At 37.3% G+C, this 23,594-nt stretch overlaps 1 protein-coding gene across 9 annotated transcripts in view; it reads left to right on the forward strand.

Moving 5' to 3' along the window:
* Positions 1 to 23,594, forward strand: part of NTRK2 (neurotrophic receptor tyrosine kinase 2) — a 208,360-nt gene that overhangs the window by 87,606 nt on the left and 97,160 nt on the right. For 2 of the 9 annotated variants that reach the window (XM_032675911.1, XM_032675913.1), the window contains 2 exons: positions 3,205 to 3,273; positions 4,142 to 7,282. The exons of 3 other annotated variants lie outside the window; for them this stretch is intronic. In XM_032675911.1, coding sequence (XP_032531802.1) covers positions 3,205 to 3,273; positions 4,142 to 4,179 — 107 coding nt within the window. In that variant the 3' untranslated portion in view covers positions 4,180 to 7,282. 4 more of the 9 variants (XM_032675912.1, XM_032675914.1, XM_032675910.1 and 1 more) reach the window with 3 other exon arrangements.

Consider the following 23,594-nt stretch of genomic DNA (forward strand, 5'->3'; position numbering starts at 1 on the left):
AACTTTTATTTATTCTGACAGAGTTTAGATCAGGTTTGTAATGACCAAGAAAGTCTGACTGCAGACCTCCAGTTTATATACAACTCATTGAAATACATTATTTCAAATCCTGTTGGAGCATAAAGGATTTTAGATGTCTAAAATTTAGCATCTTGCTTTGAGAAAAAAGTTCAGAATATGACCATGTTGTAACATTTTCCTTTCTGAATGACTTGAGTGGGGGCTTGTAGAGAGCATAACCAGTGAGAAGGGGGATGATTGAGATTGTTTGGAACAGGTAGAAATTGAGCCCATGGATGTGTGACTGTTCTCAGAACAGTGATGTTCCCAAATATGGCAATACATTAGATATTATGATGCATAAGATGTTATGATGCCAGTGACTGCTCAGTGTTTTGTTGTGTGCTTGTTGAAGAAGGAAAAAAATTGGCTTCTTTACATATAAAAAGGATCATGTTTATGAAAGGCTCTTTCAGAATCAGTTCAGTATGTATAAACACAGGGGTTTGCTGTCATACCTTTTTTTTTACTCTTTCTTCTCTAATGAATAGAAAAGCTAGAAGCAATTCATCAATGACAGTTTATTCAGCTCCAATGTCAGTAAACTTTTAGGACATTACAGGTCGTCCAGTATCCCAGATACAGGTCTCCAAAGCTCGTGAGATAGTCATCTGTGGTACTTCCAGAAAGTAGTATTAAAAAAGTTCCACTGATGGCTCAAGTGGGTCCTTGTTAATAACATAATTCAAACTAAATAATTTCTCTTTGGGGGAGAGCAATTAGACTTAAATTTGATATTCTCAAAATAGTGTACTCCAAATTCTTTAGGCTGTTTGTTTAAAGACTAATAATTAATACAATGCTGATTTCAAAGCTCTTTGAATGAAAAGCTGCTGTTGGAAATAAAGTTATCACTAGGTTACATTTTAAGCTACTTAATATTTTCTTTACTGTCTTGGATAAATTTGCATTTGAGAGAGACAGATTCGTAATGTTCCTTTAAAGGATGAATGAAGTTCTGCTATTCCTTGTACAGGGAAGAAGGATAGTTTTTTTCTGTCTTCCACTTTTATTTTGAGATTTTATTTTTATTCTTTAGTGTACTTTCCTCTGCAAGTCTGAGTGGCAGCTTATATAACAGCAGTATTCTTTTAAAACTAATATTAAACTCAGAATCCAGTGTCCTGACAGCAACTCAAGGCAAAATCAGGCTTTGGCTCAACTTGCCTGACTGCATTTGAGCATTTGAACTCTAAGAAGCCAAATGAGAGGCTAAAAGTTAGGACATAAGAAATCTTCTAAACAGCCACTGCCTGTAACATTTTGCCTTTGTTAGCTTGATGACTCCAAATAGTCAGAGATCTATTGTACCAGTTAAGTTCATATTGCCTGCTGCTTAATGGGTTTGCAACTTTTTGTACTTTTTCTGGAACCATTATTTTAAAGCACTTCCATTCGGTTTCTGCATCTTTATATTTCAGTCCTATTTCCTTGTTTCATTTCATTGGTGTCCTTCTAGAGCCTTCTTATCCCCTTCACACACCCCACTTCCCCCCTCCTCTCCCCTGTTCCCTCCTACCTCACTTCCCACAATTATGCTGTATTCATGTATCCTTTTCATTTCTATGTACTTCACCTGGTTGCTTTCCATGTTTCAATGAATAAAGTCAATAGACTCTCCTCTTCTTTTTCACCTTTTTCTTTTCTTTCACTGTTTTCTTTTCTCTCTGATTTTCTGGACTCCTTTCTGTTAACCAATTTTTTTTTCTTTAAAAGAAAGATATAATAATAAATATTTAATAAAAATTTAATAATATATTTAAAAATTCATTGTGATTAATTCTTCTGCCTTCAGTAGGACTTCAGGACTCTCTTGTGGACTTCTTGACTCCTGTAGACTGCTCAGGTCCTAGGTCTGCGGCTTCTTTCGTAGTGGTTGTTTTAGATACCACTATTGACTAATAGGATTACTAATATACATGCAAAACCAACTAAGAATATAGAGTAAGAGAATTAATTAGGTTGAAAAATACCCTTAAGATCATGAGGTCCAACCATTAACCTAACATTACCAAGTCTACCACTAAACCATGTCCCTAAGCACCTCTGGTGGTTTGCAAGAACACATTGGTTCACTTTCCTAAAGTTTCCTTAAAGTTCAGTTTCCTTAAAGTTCACTTTCCTTAAAGCCTTCCCAACCCCCTCCACCTCCCCGCATATGGCTTATCATGATCTGAAATTTACAGGAGTTGTAAGCAGATCTGTTTTCTACCTGTGTTTGCCCATGCACTATTCACTGAGTAGTAGTTCAACAGTTGAAACTTCTCAAAATTCAGAAATGACTTTAAACACAGCAATATGATTTCACTGTGATTGCAGCAGACCAGGTAAGAAACAAACTAAAAGGCCAAAAAGCTTTCACTTGCAATTATTTACTTTGATGTTAAAAGTGTGGTATAGATGTGTGGGTTTACATGTATGCGTCCTTTGACTTAGTTGACAAGAATGTATGCAATCTCACATATTTAAGAAAACAAAATTCCACAGAGGAAGTCTGAATGGCCTCGGAAATTTGAAGGGAAAGTAGCAATCATGCAGTAGCTCTCAGTTCTAGACTACCAAAACCCCAACAATATTTCTCCCTTTCCATCTAACCTGTAAATTCTAAACCTCCTTCAGAAAATTACTTACTGTTCTGAAATGAGGCCGATACTATATTTTTGCGTGTGAATTAGCAGATCCCTTTGTTTTTTCTTGACATCTTACGCTAAACCTTATTAATTGTTTCAAAGAAAAGACATTTTACTGCATGCTTTTAGAAATGTGGGGTTGCATAAGCTAGCACATTCAACTTCTGTATGTGTGATTACCTCCTTTCAGGGTAGAAGTACTAAGAGTGCCTCAAGATTAGAACAAGCAAGAAAATGCAGTGTAAATGAATTAATCATTGTTACTAACAGTCACATTCAACTTCTCTTGAAACTCATAATGTAAGTTCCAATTTTTTAAAGCAAATCAAGATTTGGCTCTGAATTGTTTAAATTTCTGTGGAATATTGATAAGCTTTCGGTCTTTACAAACATTGAGGACTTATTAAACCAGGTAAAAACACCCTGAAAGCAAACAAACAAAAACTACTGCTGAAATTTACATTTGCAGATGATTAGTATAATTCTCACACATGTTTTTTTCAAATGTCATTAGAACAAGTAATGGTGACTGTCAACAGTGATGTACATAATAACTCAACTGCATCAGATAACAACAGACTGGGTAAGACAATGCTATTCTAGGAAGTATCTGTGCCACAGAGTCAGCTAGTTTAATTTTGCACAGGGCCCTACATAGCATTTTTTTAAAGTTCTTAGCCTTAGACAGTCAGGTAAGGTTTGGGGGATAGGTTTCTCCTTCATCTCAGAACAGAACATGTCCTAAGGATTTTTTTTTTGTGTTTCAATGTGCCATCATATTTGTTGATGTTTAAGTTTCTGTTCATATTTAAAAACAATAAATGTCAAGATAATTGACTAGTATTTCCCCCAGGTCCACTGTTTTTCTACCATTACAAAGTCATTTAATGACATTAAAGGCAGGAACCTGTTTGGAGAAGGCAGAAATGATGATGTGCACAGAGCTGAGGTGTGGAAAGTTACAGAGGACCCTGGTGTTGTACTTAGAATATCTCTCTGGTGTAGAGGGGTACCCTTCACTTAGTTGGTGTAACGTACTAAAGACAGAGAACTTAATTGTGCACACCAGGCTTGTTCACCGTAAACCTTTGCACAAGGCAGAATACCTGACTGAAGTTTTTCTAACCCATGCATAGTACAGTCCTTGGTTGAAAAATTCTGTATTTATTGCATTACAGCTCAATATGAGTATGCGTTAAAGACAAACGTATAGCACACTCTATACATTCTTAGTAAGCAAATAAAATCTTTGGCCATAAGATAGAGCTAATGTTGTCATTTTCATAAATTCATATACAGTTTTTATGTAACACTTTATGTATGCTTTAAATGCATTTTATGTGTATGTGTTTGATTGTTAAGTATTCATTTGTATTTGGTCTTTTATATTAATTTTTCTTTGATTTTTTTTTTTAAGCATGATTTCTCACATTTTATTTTGTTTCTTTTAGGTTTTGTTTTATTTCATAAGATCCCACTGGATGGGTAAATGAAATAAGGAAAAGATGAGAGGGGCTGTATGCTGCACAGTAGGGAGTGGACAGTGTTCTTGCCCAGTGAAGTGTCACCTCCCTTGGATTCTCTTTTAGTCATTGGTTCTATATGGAGAACTGTAGAAGTACATTCAAATCAGTAGCTGTTTTTGCAAGAGTGGGGCAAAGCGAAGCCCTGAGGCAGCTAAAAAACTCAAGAAAGTCCAGAAATAAGCTACCACTCTCTTTCCTATTGCCTTGTCCTCACTGTATCTTCCAAAATGACATTGAGATGAAATGACATTATATTGTTTCCTCTGTCAACTATTTTTTCTGTTTGAACTTAACTGGAAAGATGTTGATTTTATAAATAATATTTATCAAAGGTGAACTGCAAAGCTGCTTTGATTTTATTGCATTAATGCCTCTGCAAAACTTCTGCATTACTTGAGTGTGTGTGTAAGCTCACTGATTTCAATGGGAATGCTCACATTCTTTAAAGTTAAGTTCTTGTATATTTGCAGGATACGGTCCTAAATCATGAAGCAGTAAATTGCAGAGCTGGCCCTGCAAGTCTTTTTATGAATGTAGTTCCACTGACTTTACCAGGAAGACGGAGAGTCTAAAATGTATACAGAAAGGTGGCAGTACTGTTTGTTAGTGTGTTTGAGTATTGAAGCAGCACCACCACTTAGACATTCAGTTAGGTCATGCTTATTCAAGATAGTCCATAAGTTTAGATGAACATACAAATTTGTAGTAGGACAGAATGCTGATTCTGAGCCAAGAATAAGAATAACATTATGTGGCTGTTCCTTCAGACTGTAGACTTAAAGGCTTGTTTAACTGTTCATATTTAACTGTGAAGTACGCTTCAGAATATGCTTCAGTATACTTCAGAGAAGAGTTTAACACGTGAAGCTAAGTGAAGGCACGAGCATATTGCAAGAGCAAGTATGGCATTTAGATGGAGTGCTAGAAATTAATTTTCATTCTATTTACCTATCAAATCCTGAGTTTCTACTTTGATCTTTTCAGTTTAAGGAATTCTAAGAAATATGAAGTTTCTGGTTTGTTGTTTTTTTTTTTTTAACTGAGAGCTACAAAGACTAGCAGCAAAAAACTGAGATAGGTGCTTATGTTTCTGTCCATTTTGATTACATTTTTGAGATACAGTTTGATTTCAATTCCTTACAATTATGTGTAGTAAAAAAGCAGAGTAGGTACTGTTTGTGTCTCCAGTATTTGCTTTTCATTGTTACTGCTTTTTAATTGCAGCCATTTTCAATCTTCCATCGTAACACCATTGTCTTGTCTTTTGCTGCAGTCTTTACAGCCATACACCATGCCTCTCTTTCTACAATACTATCTTGACTCTTTTGTTCTATATCTATAAACTTACTTGCTTTTTGCCTTTTTAGACTTAGTCCTTCAGCTTTTTTCTTGTGTTCTCTTGAGTCTCTTGCATCCAAGTTCTTTATTCCTGCTGTGCTCAAGTTTTGGAAATATCCTTTTTAGTCAAAAAATGTGTCTACACTTGCATTCTTCTAGGCCTATGTAGTAAGAAATTTCCTCTCTCTTGCCACTGGTTAGGGATGGGGAATGGCAGTTGCTAAAAATCTGTCCTAAAGATGTGTTCTTCTCCCCACACTAAAGAAGAGGACAGAACTGGAAGTCTACTGATGACCTAGGAATCGTGTTATCTTTGTCGCCCTGCACATACTGTGGTGATTTGGGGAGGGATGGCAGCAATTAAGGATATCCATCATAGTTCTGTTTGAAGTTAGATGACAAGTGTTCTGCTGTTCCTCAAAAACAATATTAGGAATGTTTGCTTTTTTTCTCCCTAAGTCTATGTAGACATGGTCTTATTTTCCAGAGATCATAACTTTCTCTTCTACTTACTGGTTCACTTTTAACTTCTTTTTAATTATTTTCTTCTCAGACTTCTTGCTTAACCATGCATCTCTCTTCCTGTTGAAATAATATCTGTTGTCACTGAGCTGATTCTAAATCAGTGGAGAATCATTTAGCAGCAATATCTGAACTAAAGTCAGTGGACTTACATCAAACATATGTTGGATCATGAGCAGTGCTTGACCAGTATCTGAAATTCCAGTTTGAGGTTTTGTTGGTACAAAGTCAGCATATCTCAGTTATGTGCTCACAATTTGTTTCCAAATAAACAAGGTGAGAATCTGAGCCCTTTTCTTTTAGCAGGGAAAAAGCAAACTCAAAGAGCTGGAATTTGGCAGTTGATTTTTGAAATATTTAACTTTAAAAGGTAGTTCTTTCAGATTCATAATATTTCTATGCATGAATATGCACAGTTATTGATTGGGGATTTTACGTAATTTTTTGTAATTTATTTTGTAGCACTTTGCAGTTCATCTTTATCATACAGGGGTAGGTTTGACCTTCAAATGTTTCAGTATGTACTGACACAGTGTTTTGGATTTTATGTAATCATGGAGGTAACTTTAATAAACAACAACTGATTTATGCACCACTGAAATATATATATTTTTATATCTATATTGTAGAATATCCTTCTTACGTATTTTGTACTACATTGTGTTAGCCACACAACACACTATTACTTGATGCAGATATTCACAGAACCTTATGGATTGCAGCACCTGATTTGTTACTAATAACATCTTAACACAGAAGTTTAATGCTTGATGGAAAGACTACGAGTTCCTGAAACGGTTCCTTTTCAGTATGTGGACAGAGCCTCTTAAAACCAAGGGAGCTAAACGTTTAATGTGGAAATTACAGTACTGACTAGCTCCTGTCTTACAGCTTGATTGTAAGTGACATTGCTTCTAACTGTAGAGATTATGATCTGCCCAAATGGTGTTGGTTTACAAAGGGCTCAGTTAATTACAAGTTCTTGACCTCCTTAAAATAAAGTGAGACTGAAACTAAGAATCATGCAGGAACCATTAACATGGTAAAAGTTGCTGAACAGCCAGGATTTGACATTAAAAAGCTTTTATATTGTTTCACTGAGCAATAAAAGAGGCTATGAAATGTCTAAAGGCAGAGTTGCTATTTTTTTCCCCTGTGCCAGATATGAAACTAAAATAAAAATGTATTTCTAATGTTCTGCTAGAAGGGGTTTATTTGTACTAGAATTTATTTTAGGTAGACATTTAATATACTCAGAGACATACTTAGATAAGCTGTTGAGCACTTTGATGGATAGATTAGTTTGGGGACTGGAGAGGAAGCACTGCTGGGGGTGTTTTGGTTTGGGGCAAGTCATATCATCCATTCTGTTAAATAAACCTCTTTTTGTTGAATTTGGTCAAAGTTTGACCACTGGCCAGGTCTATATTGCAAACAAGTGGATTGTTTCCCAGGCAGAGCCCAGTGTTGTGCTTACTGCAGCTGCCTCCCATGAAAGGCAAAGTAAGGGCACTCACAAAGGCTTCTCCAGCAGAAAGGTGTTTGGGGATCATGTCTTTCTTTCATGAGAGTCATGGGAGCTCACAACCAGGTCAGACAGAGGCTGGTACGAGACATTTTCATGGCAATATGTCTCCGAGTACCCTAATCTGTGAAAGGCAGTCTTCAGCCTTTCCAGTGCCTTTGTCTACCAGCTGGATCTCTCCCAGGCAGCAGTGAAGAAAAACATGCATTTCAGTGGGAGCAAGATCAAGATCCTAGGGAACAGCAGACAATGCCAAGAAAACCTGTGGATAGCTAACTGAAAACAATTTTACTTCACATAGTTCTTGCAGGAATTACTCTTTCTTTTTTGACTGTCAGCAGAAGCACTAAAAATCTATTTTTTCCTAAGAAAGCCAATTTCTGAGCATGGTTTCTCAAAAATTAAAGAACATACGGAATTTCGCCATGTAGGAATGACCGATACACTTCCAACTGGCTCCTTACTCAACAGCCTTCATGCAGAGGTCCATTTTGTCAATCCCTTTATCTCACCATTCATGATAAGTTGACAATTAATCATCACCATGAAGACCATCAGTTTGTTTGCATCTGTTTAAATGTTTAAAAACTTGCAAAAGGTTTGTAAAGTTGGAAGCTATTATCAGATAGACGAAAAAATGTATCCTTTCTGACCTCTTTTTAATTCAGCTGTCCTTTTCCAGTTGTATATTTAACATTTGAAATAATTGCAAAGTTTTTAGTGGATTGGGCGACTAAGTGTTTTGCTCGTGTATGTTTCAAAAGAAAACCCCAAACGCTTACCTGAAGGTTTTTAGTATTTTCTGCGTCTTCATAATTTTCTCTGGCTTCTTCTCTTCCTTCCGGTTTTCAGTCATTCTGTTTTCTGCTCTTAAGAGAACTCAATATCCTCCTTTATGAGCTGTAGTAAGCTCTGTTCTCCATAGGGCACAAATGTGCAGGGTCTTGGAATATCCTTTTGAAGGGCTTTGTCATCATTATGTGATGTGGCAAAGTACTCCAAATTGAATGTAGATCCATGTTGTTCCAGATTTTGTCATCTGATCTCCAGAGCAAGAGTTTGTGGACGGTTGGAAGTGTTGAGAAATATGAGTACAGCGTTATAGGGAGCACAGAGAATGCTGATGCTGTGTATTTCACATGTTACAGCCTGTGTCATTGTGCCACTTCCATAGGAATGTATATCCTCAAACTTTTGAAGCTGACTTCCATTTGTTCTGTTCTTCTTTTGTTCATACAAAATAAATCTGCTCTGAAAATAGCAAATGATGCATTGATTGGAAATAAATATAGCTGTTTAGTTCCACAAGCATGTAGACTGTATGATTGAACTTGCAGAACATGTTATTGTCTTTTAATCAACCTCAGGTTAACTGTTTCCCCTATTTTCATCATAAAAGATTGAAAGAACCCACATTAGAATGTGTATTGTTTTCATATAGAAATGCTTTATCCTTCTAATTTTAATAGCAACCTCCATGATTAGCTATGTTTTTGCAGCTGCACGGAGTGTGGTGGATAAGCATATGTGTCCTGGCCTGGAGCAGAGTTGCAGCCAGTGTAGAGCCAAACTGCTTTCATTTTGAAGAGGGCAATTAATTCCCTGTAATCTCTAGAGGCAGCAACTCACAGCAGTGTTACTAAGCAGATTATGTCTTAATACAGGAGGAAACTTGTCTCGTTGCATACATGTTTTCACTGTAACTTTTTCCTCAGCTGAAATGACAAGAACAATCATATAAGATTTCAGGGAACCATCCAGTATTCAAATAAGTAGAGGGTAAAGTCATGGCTTTCTTATGATAGCTCTGATTTTTCCTTCATGTAAGCAGAGCAGGGCTCATCATCAGGCGTGTCGACCAAACAGGAAAGAAATCTTGATTTTTTTCCTGAGACCTTTTTTTAACGTAACTGTTTCATTGATATTACTGGCTTTACTAGTGTAAGAGCAGAATTGAGGTGCGACATCACTGCACAAACCCAAGACCAGAGTCTTTGACAAATACATTTTAGATGTCTTCCACTGCCATTCAGAGCTTTATGTTCCTGGGTCTTTTTTATATTTCAGGCTCAGTTTAAAAATAGGAAGAGTCATTCAGTCAATATCAAAATATAGAAAATAAGTATTCTTTTCTGAATTATTTTTTTCATACACGATAGCATGAAATTGCCTTCTACCATACCATCACATCATGGATGGTAAGCACTGGGACAAGAGACAACGGGTAGAAACTAAGGCACAGGAATAAGAGGAAAAACTTCTTTGCTGTGCAGGTGACCAGGCACTGGAACAGATTACCCAGAGAGGTCATGGAGTCTCCCTCACTGGAGATATTCAAGAACCGTCTGGATGCAATCCTGTGCCATGTGCTCTGGGATGACCCTGCTTGAGCAGGGAGGTTGGACCATGTGACCCACTGTGGTCCCTTCCAACCTGACCCATTCTGTGATTCTGTGATTAAAGAATTCATAGCTGTGATCCATCAGCAAACTGTGAACCTTTTGTCCCTCTCTTCTCTCTAATTATTCCTGTTGAAACTGTTTCATATTCTTGTAAATAACAGACAACCATTGTTTTTATTCACAAATACCACCATAACAGTTTGGAAAAATCTATATTTATAAAAAATGGACTTGATGAACTTACTTTTAACAGGCCAATAAAGTTTTATAACTCCATATCATTGTGTTTTTCACTGCTTGTAAATTGATCAGATCTTGTTTTTCATTAGTAATAGTACAGTACATTAGAAAATATATAAATCTTTGAGTTCCTCACCTATTGTCTGTTGTTATAGATGTGCTATTTTTTGTTTTCTGATAAACAGTGAGATTCCACTCCTTGATTATATTTTTATCGGATCTTTAATGGTTACTCTGTTTATAAAGCACTCCTCAAAGCCTCTTTGCAGTAGTTTTGTATCTATTTAGTTTAAATGTATGTGCGTTTAATATGTACCTTCAATCACGTATGGGTATTCAGACCAAATGACTACATATTCAGCTATTGGCCATAAGATAGCAACTTTTACATGTCAAGCCGTGCTTCCTCTACTGACTACTTAACATAGAAAAAGTTGATTGTTTAAATATTCAAGTAAGCTGTGCTTATTTTCCAAACTATTTTGAGAAAACATCACTGCTCTGATTTGAAGGGTATGTTTTGCTTTGTGACTGTGTTTGTTGGCCCAGACCATCTGGATTTCTTGACAGATCTAATGAAATGGAGTACACAAATGAAACGATTATGTCACAGTTTATGTCCAACTTCTTCTCTTTTTTTGCTTCTTACTAGGGCATGTCATATTTTCCCATTAACTTGATTACTGTATTTGGACTGCAGCAGATTATATGTTAATTTTCTTGCTTCTGAAATGTTTTGCCACATTTTTCTCTTTTGGGAGCTCAGCAGATCTCTAAGTATTGTACCAAGTCTGCTTTGTATACCTGTAGAAAATTTCAAATATTTCATCTCTTTGAACAGTTGTGGTGTTATGCAGTGTATTTTACACATACGCTTTTTTATCATCATCTATGTAAAATATGCTTTTGGAACTAATTTGATATATCCTCAATATCTAGAAGAAACAGTCTCAATATAAAGGTCAGTTCTTTTTCTAAGAGGAGCTTTCAATAAGACTTGCAGGTAAATTGTGCTGTTGATTAAGCTGCTAGACACAACTATTTTAAAGAAAGCATTCAAACAATATAAAACATTAGATTCTTGAAAATGCCAGATAGAAGAAGATGCTGAGATGTGTTTGATATTTTTCTGAGTGGTAGCAAGCTTGCCATTGAAATACTCGTAATATAGGGTTTGCAGACTCAGTAGAGCAAGGTGTTATTATCTAGGGAGAACGATCAAAAAATGAAGCTGAGTAAAGGCAAAAGTGAAAATAGCCATTTACACTGCCCAGGAACTTAGACAGTCCACACCACACCACAAGAAATAAAAAAATCTTAATATTCTTCATAATCCAAATTAGTGTAAAAATGCAAACAAGGGTTTATTTTTTAATGGACATTAATTATAACTTAACATTATTGTTGTAGAAGTCTATATTTTGTTCTTTTAAATGAGAAAAAAGATACAAATGGCATGTATTGGATATTTGTATCTTGAGAAATTGTAATTTCTGTCTAATTTAATCATTAAAATACTTAAAGAATAAAAAGTTAATTTCATAGGTTAGTTTATAATTCTGTTACTATTTTAAAGGTAAAGTGAATTTAAAGATCACCTTTCAGGTTGAGTAATTGATGTTTCTCCCTCTATTATGTTAGTAATCAGGCTCTAAATGAAAAATGCAGAGCACATAATAAGCAGTTCTTTGTATATTACAGTTCCATGAGAATGGTTGCAAAAAGTCACAAGATACTGTGTTTTAATTTATAGATAATTGTATTGAAAGACCTTTTGGCAGTGTGTTTTACCTGTTAAAAGCAAATACACTGTGCAGTTTTCTAAAACAAGTGTCAGTGAAGAGAATAGAAAGGTGGGTTTGAAAGACAGATGAAAATTAATTTGGATTGGAGTTCTTACTCTGGTAATTGAAGAACTAATTTTAAAACCACTCTGTTGTTGTATTTATGCAATTTGATTTTCTACTGTAGTTTTCAAATTCATGGTTTATTCCCACTATGCCATTTTATGATGCCATGATTTCTGCAGTTTTCGTTGTAGCAAACTTTAGATCTAGTTCCCTAATACATTGCGTCTGTAATCAGTAAAATCCCAAATAGTGTCTCGGATAAGTTAGAATCTCAGTGTGACAGTATCTTTCATACATGCATTTATTCTTGCCACATAAAAGTGCTGTGCTATTTTCACATTCAGAAAGAGCAAAGTATTCAACTGGCTGTTCTAGCCATGACACATTCCCAGGATAGCTGATATGTAGAAGGAAAATATGGAAGTTTTTGTTGGGAACCACATACCAATGACACTACGGATCACATTTCCTCAATAACTCCTTATAGCTGGTATTGGGGATTAGAGTCAGAAACCAGAAAGTGGTGAAACTCCAGATGGACAATTGGGTGTTCCTTCATGACTGGCACGATCCACTGAAGGGTCACCATATTTTTCCCTGGAACAGTTTTAGCAAAATTACAGTGTCTAGACCACTGAAGTCAATGATTCCTCAGGAAGGGATGTGTCATCCCTGCCTCAGGGAACAAGATCCGAGAAAACAATTGGTTCTGTATAAAGGTTCTATATAAACCTTTGTCTGAGAGCTGGATACTGTTTCGTTCATTTTGTTTCTCAGCCCATGCTGAGTGTTTGTGGTGTCTTTACACTAGCAGACATCCCAGCATAGACCCTGCTGCCTAAACCAGAATTCTGCTTTCTTTTTCTAAAGATGCATGCCATGCAATCAATTTTAATGCTTACTTATGAGACCTAGCATGATGGTGAGGTCATAGCTTATACGTTAGCTCACACTTTTCATCCCCAGATGGTCCCATGGTGAAGGTCAATACAGCTAGCCATGTCAGAGATTCCTGGTGCACTTTCTACTATACAATTAATGCATAATCATAAGAAGTTCCTTCACTTTTAAGACATTTCATGTCTTAAAAATCCAGGGAAAAATCCAAGGGCTGTATATACTTGTACAGAATAACCATCAAAATTAGAACAACATGCGAGATCTTAATAAGTCTGTACTTTGTAGACAAAAACATTTACATAATACTTCCATTTGCATTCAGATTAAAAACTGTCTATGTTGCCTTAAATATGAGATAAAAGTCAAGCGTGAAAGAATATCAGTGTTGTCTTTCTCATGGTAAGCCCCGCACATTGACTTTTCCATTAATGTCAGGTGATAAGATGACCTAGCAAGTCGGTTTGTCTCAATTTTATAAGCCAAAAGTAATTTTTTGGCGGTCTGAGGTACTGCCTTTATGTTGTAATGTAACTGTCTGCCTGGTGAAGTCTGTCTTCTGGGTAGCAAATAGTCCATTGACAAATATCTCAGTCTCTGATGGGTCTTGTGAAGGTTTCTGCCCCACAGCTCTCTGTTATTACTCATTGCTTAGTTCTATAATTTTTAAATACGTGCAATGTTCTTTAAATACTACTCAAATCACCAACTCTGTATTTGTTTGCTTACAAGATTATAAATCAAAATCATGGAAAATTCATTGCGATTTGCCTGAGTATTTCCTTTATCCAGGCATCTAACACACAGTTTTTGAGGCAGAACATACGGAGACCAGCTTTCTACTTGTTGTGTGATACAACAGGTTACCTTTTCCCATATGTAGGTTTTGTTTTTCCTTGGGAGTTGGCAGTCTCTTTCCAGGTAAAGAATCACACTTTATCGTACCTCATCAGTGTCTCAAAAAAAAAGGCACGAAGGGCCCTGCACCTCTTCAAGAGGAAGGCAAAGATTTATCATAACTGCTTTTTCTTTCTAAAGAGGATGCCAGGTTTCCATTGCCTGCTGCTACTTCACACTTCATTGGATTCCAAATGTATATATAACCTGTTGCTGTTGAACTCAACTGCCCTGGGACACAGGTGAAGTTGTTACCTGCCATTAGGAGGTTATGGTATGGCCTCTGGAGTCAGTTGTTTCCAATGGCAAGGCTCCAGTATGTTTTGCTCCTGGGTTCTGGTCTGAACTTTGCCCGTGGTGAGTGCAGCTGTAACCACTAGTGATATGTAGTAGATGGCCCACATGATAGCAGTTTGATCAGTGATTGCCAGGGGACAGCTACTTATGCCAGGAAAGGGCAGCCTTTGGCAGATGAAGCAGAGAGGCTGAAAATTGATGGCAGAGAGACTTAATTACTGTGTGATCAATCAAATCACAAAGAGTTTGATTGTCTCTAAGAGGGGAGTGGGAATTCCTAAAAAACGTTTTTTTCCCATTTGGAGACATGCAGGTCTTGCTTTGGGTGCCATAAGTCAGGCTACTGTGAGATTTATTTGTTTAATACAGAATATCATTGTAATTTTAACTCTCAGCATTCATGAGGATTTCCGTCTGCATGTTTCAGGTTGCAAAGGGTCTGTGCTGATGCTTGTCTGGTTGCAACAGAGCCCTGGCTCTGACTTCAGATAGAGCACAGTTCTGTATTCCCCTGTAAAACAAATCGGGGATGTTTAATTCATCTGGGATTCTTGTCATCCCTGCATTTATGGGTGGGAGAACTAGTGTGTGTTTGTGTGGTCCTACCTGGAGTCACATCTTTTTCTTACTTGAATTATGGTGTCTGCTTCAGGATTCTAAGGAAGTCTGCTAGTGTACCACATTGAATTGTTTTATGTAATGTGTAACTGCTTTCTTTAGCATCCTGAAACATTTTAGCATTGCTGCCTACACATTGCAAGTGCACAACTTGTGCAGCCTGATTCTCCCGTGTCTTTCCTTGCATTGCATTTCTGTTTGCGCCGTGTAGCTGTAAAATGCTAACAGATCAATCTGTCCAGCAGTGAATGTATCTGCATGGGATGCAAAACCATGAGGAACTCAAAATCAGTAGGGATGGAGAAAAGTATGAGTCAGATCCTTTAACCAATTCACATCAGCTAAGAAACTAACTTAAATACTTCTTGTTTGTAAGTACTACTACTCCTACTGTTTGGGAATGGTAGATTTTAAAGCTTGAATTTCACTGTCTGTTAACATTTTGAAGGAGTAGACATCCATCTTAGGTCCTGCCAGACATTTAACATAAAAAGGGAATGCTAGCCGGTTGAAGTAATGCAATTTTAACTCCAAAACTGTAAGGTTTTTGTGGTGTTTAATCCATAATAGCCAGATATCACATAAGATCTGTATTTATCTGCAGTTTCATTTTTTCTACAAAATGGCCTTTGAAGATGTTATGTATGTGTAAAATAGTGCTGTATATTGCAGTTTTCATCATGTGTTACTAACACAGTGAATAAAGTAATCTCATTTTTTTACTACTAGTCGTGAATTAACTTTTGTGTGAACATACTTTGAAACTTGCTTTAGAACCGAGATCAATGAGTTTAATTCAATAGGATTCCCTTATTTTAAATTCAGGACTCTAGTGTCTCTATGCTGGTATTTGAATCATTAGTACTGTATTGATCTTTATTCTGTAAGGAACAATGGTCCCTAGCCGTATATTTTTTTCATTAAGAATTTTAAAAAATATCCCTAAATGTGAAAATTTTTTTAGTTAATTTTTTAGCAATAATTGCTTGGCAGTTTGAAATTAAATTGGTGCCAGATGGCATTGCTAGGGAGACTAAAGGTCAGTAATCTGTTGTAATCATACTCTTAAAAATGAGGTTTCATTTAAGAAATGACATCTGTAGTGAGATGTTACTGTTGTTTTCTTATAGAAATTTAAATGGGTGAGTATATCAGGACTTACTTTTTGCTTCATTTTTGTAGACTGGTTAGAAAACTTAGCTGTTTCAGGTTGTCATATCTTTGTTCCTTTGGTTCTGCTACCACATCACGAAAACATGAAGAAATTTGTTGATAACATAAGAAAAGTTGTTACTGTTTTAACAAACTAAATCCTAATGCCTCTGGAAACTGTACTGGAGAACAAAACCATTCCAAACACTCAGTTGATGAAGAATCTACTTTTTTTTTTAAGAGTTTCTGTATCCATTTAAGGTAACATGACCAAGTGGATGGAGCTGCCGGCAAAATCTGAGAACCCCAAGAAAGTGCAATGTCCCTTCCCTGCAGAGCCAGGTAACCCCCTAGGGATAGCAGGCTCCTCTAGTTACAGGTGTGGTCTGGTCACCCCTGGCATAAGCTCAGCGAAACTGTTATGTGTTGACTGCTTCCTACCATCTCCCTTTAGATGTGTCATATCTCTGTGGCACAGGGTCCAGCCTAGAACCTCCCAAAGGGGCATGTGCCTAGGCATTCTCCTAGTGCTGGAATAGCACAGATACTGGATGGCTTCAGTATTTTTTTGTGATGATGAGCTTGATGCACTCCATCCAGCTAGTGCTGTTTTGCCAAGCACCCAGGCTTGCTTCCTTGCTCTTTCCTGCCTCTTGTTGGGCCTTAAAGAAGAGAAGGGAAGGGAGATACAGCAGGAGGGATACACTTCTGCTGGCTCCCAGCCCAGCATTAAGCACCCTCCTTCAAGCTCGCTTGTCTGCCTTTCATCTCTCCTTCCTCTGCAAGCCCACACAACTGTGTGCCTGGAAAGTGAAAGACCAAAATCTTGCTAATTTTAATAATATCAGCAGCATTGTAATAAAAATCTAGATCTGTAGCTTTTACGTGTCTGATAGCATGCAGCAAATCATACCATCTTTAATCCTCTCCATGGCAAAATTCCCACTGACTTCAGTGGGAGTTTTGTCTGAGCATGACCAGAGTTTGAATTTGAGGTTTTGGTCCTATATTAATTTCTCAGCAAGAAAGAGAAATGGATTTTATAGATTTTTGGTTAAACATTATGAAGACATAAAACTGTCATTCTCCGTAATGTAATGGTACAAATATGGGCAATTACCTTTTTGTCATTGCCTCTTGGTAGTAATACAGATAAATTACTTTAACCCATTCCTAACATAATTCATATGCAGCCATATATTATAAATGCTACCTTTCAGTAATATAACTGTCACAAGTAAATGCCACAGCAGCAGGAGACTGTATTTGCCAAAAAGGCTGTCATCATTCTTAATAAAAAGACAGCATTCCTGATTCCACTGTCATTCATAGGGATTTTGAACCATTGTCAATATAGTAACTTACTCCTGGTTGATATTAAGGTGAAGGGAATTGCTATTTCACTTTATCTGCTTGTAGGATTTCATGCTTGCATATTTGGGTTGACTCTTTCACCCTGTTCCTGAATTGCTTTTGTCTACATTTTTGATGAACTATCTGGTTGGAGCTTAGCACATTATTTTGGATTAAGGGAAAACTAAAAGAAAGGAAAACCTTATTTGGCACAGAGAAGTAAGGTGTAGAAGAATCTTTGGGTGAATATGAATTCTTTCATTCTAAATTCTAAATTCTTTCTAAATTCACATTCTTTCTAAAGACTGAAAATTAGGAACCTAATGTACTGAGTGTACTGAAATTATATTATAGATGTGGTGACACCAGAGAATGAAATATACTTATTATGGTCCTACACTGAAGTCCATTTCTTGGTTATCTAATATTGCTGTGCTTGAAGTGAGGGTGTGCATTTTTGATGCACGTAGGAAGTGCACGACTGCCTTTTGCAGTTTGGTCCATTGTGTGTGACCATTGCAGATACCAATTTTTAATCTATTCCAGTGCAAGAGAATTGTGGCTGTGCATGGTTTGCTGTTTTGGTTTTGTTTTTTCCTTTCAGTGTCTGAAGGCAAGATTATTTTTGCAGATCAGTTCAGAGATGAATTACTTAGGAAAGTTTATAAGGTCATCTACTTCAATTGGTGCTAGTGCTGTACATGTGTTCATTAAATTTTTTGTGAAATTACAAACCTCTTTTCTTTTGCTTTGTAGCATTTGCTTTTAATGGTGGTCAGGAATAAGGCTATGCTATCAGCTTCCTTCAGCAGTTCCTTTTTGAGAGAATTTGATTTTCATGCAGATCTGTTCTGATAAATCTGTTGCTAAGAAACAGCCATGACTGAATTTTTGATAAAAGAGGAAGCTAGACTGAGAATAAATGAATGTCATCCTAAAATACTTGAGTTTAACAAGTACAAATGCTATTTAATCCTAACATAAAATTTACAACATCACAGGAGGCCACGGTTCTTAGAAAAAGAGGGGATAGATGAGTCAGGTGGTCAAGAGAAAATCAGTTAAGAAGAGAGAGGCAAAACTTTCCATGAAAAAAGAAGCGAGTAAAGAAGTAGAGGAGGCCCATCAGAAAAATGGTAATGCTAAGGGAAAATATTCAGAAGTAGTAGAAGCAGTAGAAATTATGAAAATATGATGTGCAGCATCCCAAAAAAAGAGATACACTGCTTTACGCAGAGCTGTGCAGAGTAGAAGCAGTGATGCATTCAGTATTTTAGCAAAACCTCATTGTGGTATCATGACCAGTTTTGTCACCAGTTTCACACTTAATGCATCCGTTTTCAAATCTGAAATCTGCTGGAGCCAAACTACCAGAGTTTAGCTTGTAGCATGACCACTTTTGGGATAGCAAACTAGCTGATATGTTGCAAATAGCTTCGAGTATGCAGCATTTTTCTGCTTGCCATAGCAGCAATTTCAAGAAAGCTGGTAGGGAAGAGGTGACAGCAGGAATCTCCAGCAGATGAGGCATCATGTGGCAGGGAGGAGGAGGTGTCTGTAAATGGCAGTTGAGGTTTAGCATACAGAGGCAAGTCAGTCAATTTGTGCGGCTAATCCTATAGCTTGGGAGTGATGCTGCTGGGACAGAAATTTGACACGTTGCCTTTCTATCCGTGAATGTCATTTGCTCCACTGTAGTCATTTATAGATATGCATTTGAAGAGGATTTTGAGTATGTAAGGCGTTGCTGCCTTAGGAGCTGTGCTTGGGGAAAGAAGGGTGTTGTTTGGAGGCAATTTCTGCATCTTTGATCTGAAACTGTATTAGCAGGGATGTTCCTCCAGTCTGTGAAGCTCCCTCCCTGTTATGAAACAGGTGAACTGTTTCATGAACAGTGTCCTCAAAGATCTAATTGACCGTAATCCAGAAGTCTGTAACAATGGAAGATGATTGCTTTTCTTTTCTTTATGGTTTCTTAGAGGTGCACAGAACAACCAAGCACTAGAATGGGTCCATTGGTAAGACTATTCCATTTTGGAGAACATGGCAGACAGAGACTTCCTGTGGATATCACAAGCATTTTTAGTGATACATGATCTTCCCAGAAGATTTTAGCCAGTCTCTTGCTGGCTAGAAAGGTTTTCTGAGCATGGGTTATGATCTGTATTTAAAGGCCTGGGACAGGTTCTGTAGAAAAAGCACTGAAAGGGCTACTGTGGAAGAGACATAAAAGGAATCAGTTTCACTGTTGCTGAGTAATCTAATATATAATTGGAATAAAATGTCAGGTATTAATGTTCAGGAAGGAAAGTAAGCTCCCTTTTGCTTTGTGCTCACTGAGGGCTGGTTTTGGACAGCCTGTGTTCTGTGATGAATTCTCCTGACCTTCCAGCCACCCTCTTCCAAGGCCAGATACTACCTCTCCAGCACATGCAAAATTTGGGTCATAAGTACACAAAGCTTATTCACCTGAGGAGAGAGTGAATTACTTGACAAGAAATAGATGGTGGAGTGTTAGTTCACCATCTTCCTATACTCTCCTCTTCAGGTGTAGGGGGGCATTTGAATTTTGTTTTTAAAACCTGTTTTCCAGGTTGGGAAGTGTTTGGCGACGAAGAAGAGGCAGTCCAAGTCAGTGCAAGTTCAAAAAACCTTTAGTTGGGCTGCAAGATCATCTGGTAAACAGCAAAACCAGACTTCTGCAGATGTTGTTTACAATCTGAGCATGATGTTTGGGTAGATTTTTTGTAATCATTTAGTTTTACTTCTTTGTAGATTGTCAGGTTTAAGGTTAGCTGATGTGGTCGTAAATGAAAAATTAATTGGAAGCTGTTATGTTTGTTGAGAACAAGTTGAGAGGTATATTTCAGTATAATGTTGACTTCATAATTCATGCAATTTTGGGGGCCTATGATAATCTTGTACTGGCAAAAAGTAAGAAATTATACAAGACTCTGTGTTATAAGGTCATGTAGTTAACACTTCCACTAATGAAAGCTGTTAATAAAGGGGGAAACCCTCACTGAAATAAATTGTATGTAAAGATTGCTATTAAATAATGTGTGTTCTAGTAGAATAACCCACATTAGTACAGCACTGGTGTTCTTCTCACCCAACTAAACCTATCTTTGTTCTGCAGGCTGGAAAAGTGATCTTCTAATGCATTGAAATATATATAATCCATTGAGATATGTTGTGTATTTGTTGAACTCTTCAGTTCTGAATAGGCATAAATCAACATTTTAAGACCCTAAAGTGTTTCCCATAAGATCACTCAAGGTCTACCTTTTTGTCATTATGGAAGTTTAGAGCTGAAAGGGACCCTATCCTAAGCCTGTATTTTTTTCAACAGACATTTTCCTCATGTTGCTTCAAGATCTCCAGAAATGGAGGTTTCTGAGTCTTCTGTGAGCAATTCCAGTGCCTGAGGATGTCTTCTCAACATTTTACCTCAGTCTTTCTTGATGTACTTTTGCCATGGAACTTTTCATTTCTGTCCAGCATAGGCATGCAATAAAAAATATCCCCATGCATTGGAAGGCCTATTCGCCTATTCTTGTGTACCTCCTCAGACCTTGGTTTAAGATAAAAGAAATCCCAGATCTTCAGTTTTTCATCAGTCTCTGAGTATGTCTACCTTTTTCCATATCATGTTTTCAGCTGATTTGCTTGAATGGAAGAGGGCTATAGTATCTCTGTACTTCCAAGAAATAATCAGGCTTTGAAAAAAATGAAATAGTGTCATTACTAATGTTTTTTGTTTGTTTTTTTAAATGAAAAAAAGGCACAAAAGCAAATACGAGTTTAAAATCAGGGAGCTTTTCTCTACAATCTAGCATATCTGCCATATAATCTAACCATATCTAACTAAACAGAATTTGGAAAATTATTCAAGTTAACTACTCCAAATAGCTTTGTTCTCTCAGGTAAAGACTGACTGCCAAAGCAGCATGGGGAAACCTGTGTTGCTTCTGTACACTTTTTATTTATCTTCTAAACAAAGAGGACCTCATTCCCGGCCCTAGGAATGGAAATGCTAACACTTAGATTATTTATGATAAGTCTGGAGGGAAGCAAATGTTAATTAAATAATTTTAAATTAAATGAAAGGCAACAAGGATTTAATTTCAGGTGAATTACTATTTTTTACTCAATGCCAACAAGTGTATTCCAGCTGATCTTTTTTAATATTGTGATTTTTCACTGTAGTATTTTTGAAGGATTGTAATTTTACCCACATTTCCAAGATACCCAAACCTGCAGGTGATTATAATTAATGATCTTTATGATCTATATTAAAAATAGATACTTTTTTTTTTCATTCTTTCACATTTTCTGCTGCCTTGTATCCTTACTTCTCTAGCTGATGTATTCTTATTGATTAATATGCCACATCCTGGCTAGATTTTTGTCTCAGGTCTCTGTTTCATTTGAGCTACAGATACTGCCAACATGTCCACAAAGCAGTGGACAGCTGTATAGCCACCATTTATCCTACAACTGAAGGAGGGCAAAGGGCTTGTGAGTCACAAAGGGCTTCATGGTTCAACAGTTGGGGCTGCCAGTTCCTCTCAGGTTCTGATCAAGACTTTGACAGAGATCCCACCTACAGTCCTGGGCGAATCAGTGAGCCAAAGAGCCTTCTGCTCTTCTACCTCCAAACTGGCAATAATAGTAGCATGTACCACATTGAAGACAATCTCTGAGGATTTATTGGTTTTGGTGCTTAAGAATTTGAAGATTATGCCAGATTGCGGTTGTGAGATCTGTTACACAAATGCCTCCCATTCTGGCTAAAAGGAGAAAGAAACTGGCAACCTTTGTGAAGCAGGCTGAGGTTTTGCTGGTGGCATCCCTGGGGAGAGCTGGCACTGGAATGAAGCCAGGGCAGAGGGGGTTGCAGACCTTTCATCCTGTACAGACAGTACTAGCCAATCCAGCATGTATTAGAGACTGCATTCTTGTTACTTACAGGGCTTTGCAGTACTGCAAAGGGGGTTTCTTGGGTGAACTGTCTTGCCAGTCTGTCCCAGACCAAGACACCTGTGTCTTTGGCCCTGCACCCCATAGGTTGCATGACTTTCAGAGAGTGACTTGCATTATGAAGGAGTCCCCCAGCCTATCCTAGAGAGTTCTCCCTTTCAGAAACAATTGCTCTAGGCTTGTGTGTGAAGGGATGCAGGAGTATGTGCATACAGGGAAGTAGATGAGGTTGTGAGGAGAAAGGCAGCTGAAAGGAACTGACTAGGCTTCTTTCAGTCACACACCAGAATAAAACCAAAGCAAAAAAATATGCAGCTGTGGCTCTTAGATTCAAAGCCACAACAAAAAAGCCCTGATGAAATACTGAGTGGCTAAGATCTGTGCACAGTCACGTCAGTGGAAATTACCCAGATTGTGTTCCTCTCTAGAGGAGCTAGGCATTTGAAATAAATTATTCTGCAAGAGGAACGCATGATTTAGGGGAAAAGGCATCTTGACACCTAGCAACACTGAAAATTTGGTACTGTAAAGCTGAATAACATACCTGTTGTTTCATTAGACTCAGAGGTATGCATTACTTAAATTATTCTATGTGGGAATGAAGGCAATCCAACACTGTAGTTTACTTGCTGTGTATGAAAGCTATTCAATGGCAGAGCAAACCACCTTTTATCCCTAATCACCCAAATCAAACATTACATTGAATTGGTGTGATTTCATCATGATTTTCAAACAAACATCTCCACTTTAGTTGTAAGTGAACAGACTCCTAAGGGCTGCTTCTTGAGTTTAAACCTTGATTTTGCGCTACTTATTCCTTCAAGAGACCTTCAAGGAGCCCCCTTACTTCAGTTATTTAGAGAATGTTAGAAGTGCATGCTGATGGGTAACAGAGGCATTTGTCTGCTAGGTGTGAAGATGTTCTCCAGCTCTCTGTTCTGGTTCCCCTGACTTCCTGGGAGCATCTTCTTGGATGGGAACTGAACTTCTTGGGCAGTGTCAAGAAGTTTTTCTCATCTCATATATCAAGAAGCAATAGGGAACAAGCTTAAACAAGCACTGGTGAGTGCAAATCAGTTAAACAGATTGATGATACCTGTCAGAAGATGTGAAATTATTTATCCACTAAACGCCCAAGCCTGGCAAGTCTCAGTTTTCTGAGTCAGAGACTTAATGTCTAACAGTGGCTCAGTATGCTGTTCCAGGATAGAAGGACGTGCACTCTTTGAGCTGTGAAGAGAAGTATCCTTCAGCAGGATGGACTTGGGTATAATGTTGTTTAGGGTGATCTTGCATTTTCTTCA

Source organism: Chiroxiphia lanceolata, chromosome Z (genome assembly GCF_009829145.1).
Source record: "Chiroxiphia lanceolata isolate bChiLan1 chromosome Z, bChiLan1.pri, whole genome shotgun sequence".
Lineage (NCBI taxonomy): Eukaryota > Metazoa > Chordata > Aves > Passeriformes > Pipridae > Chiroxiphia > Chiroxiphia lanceolata.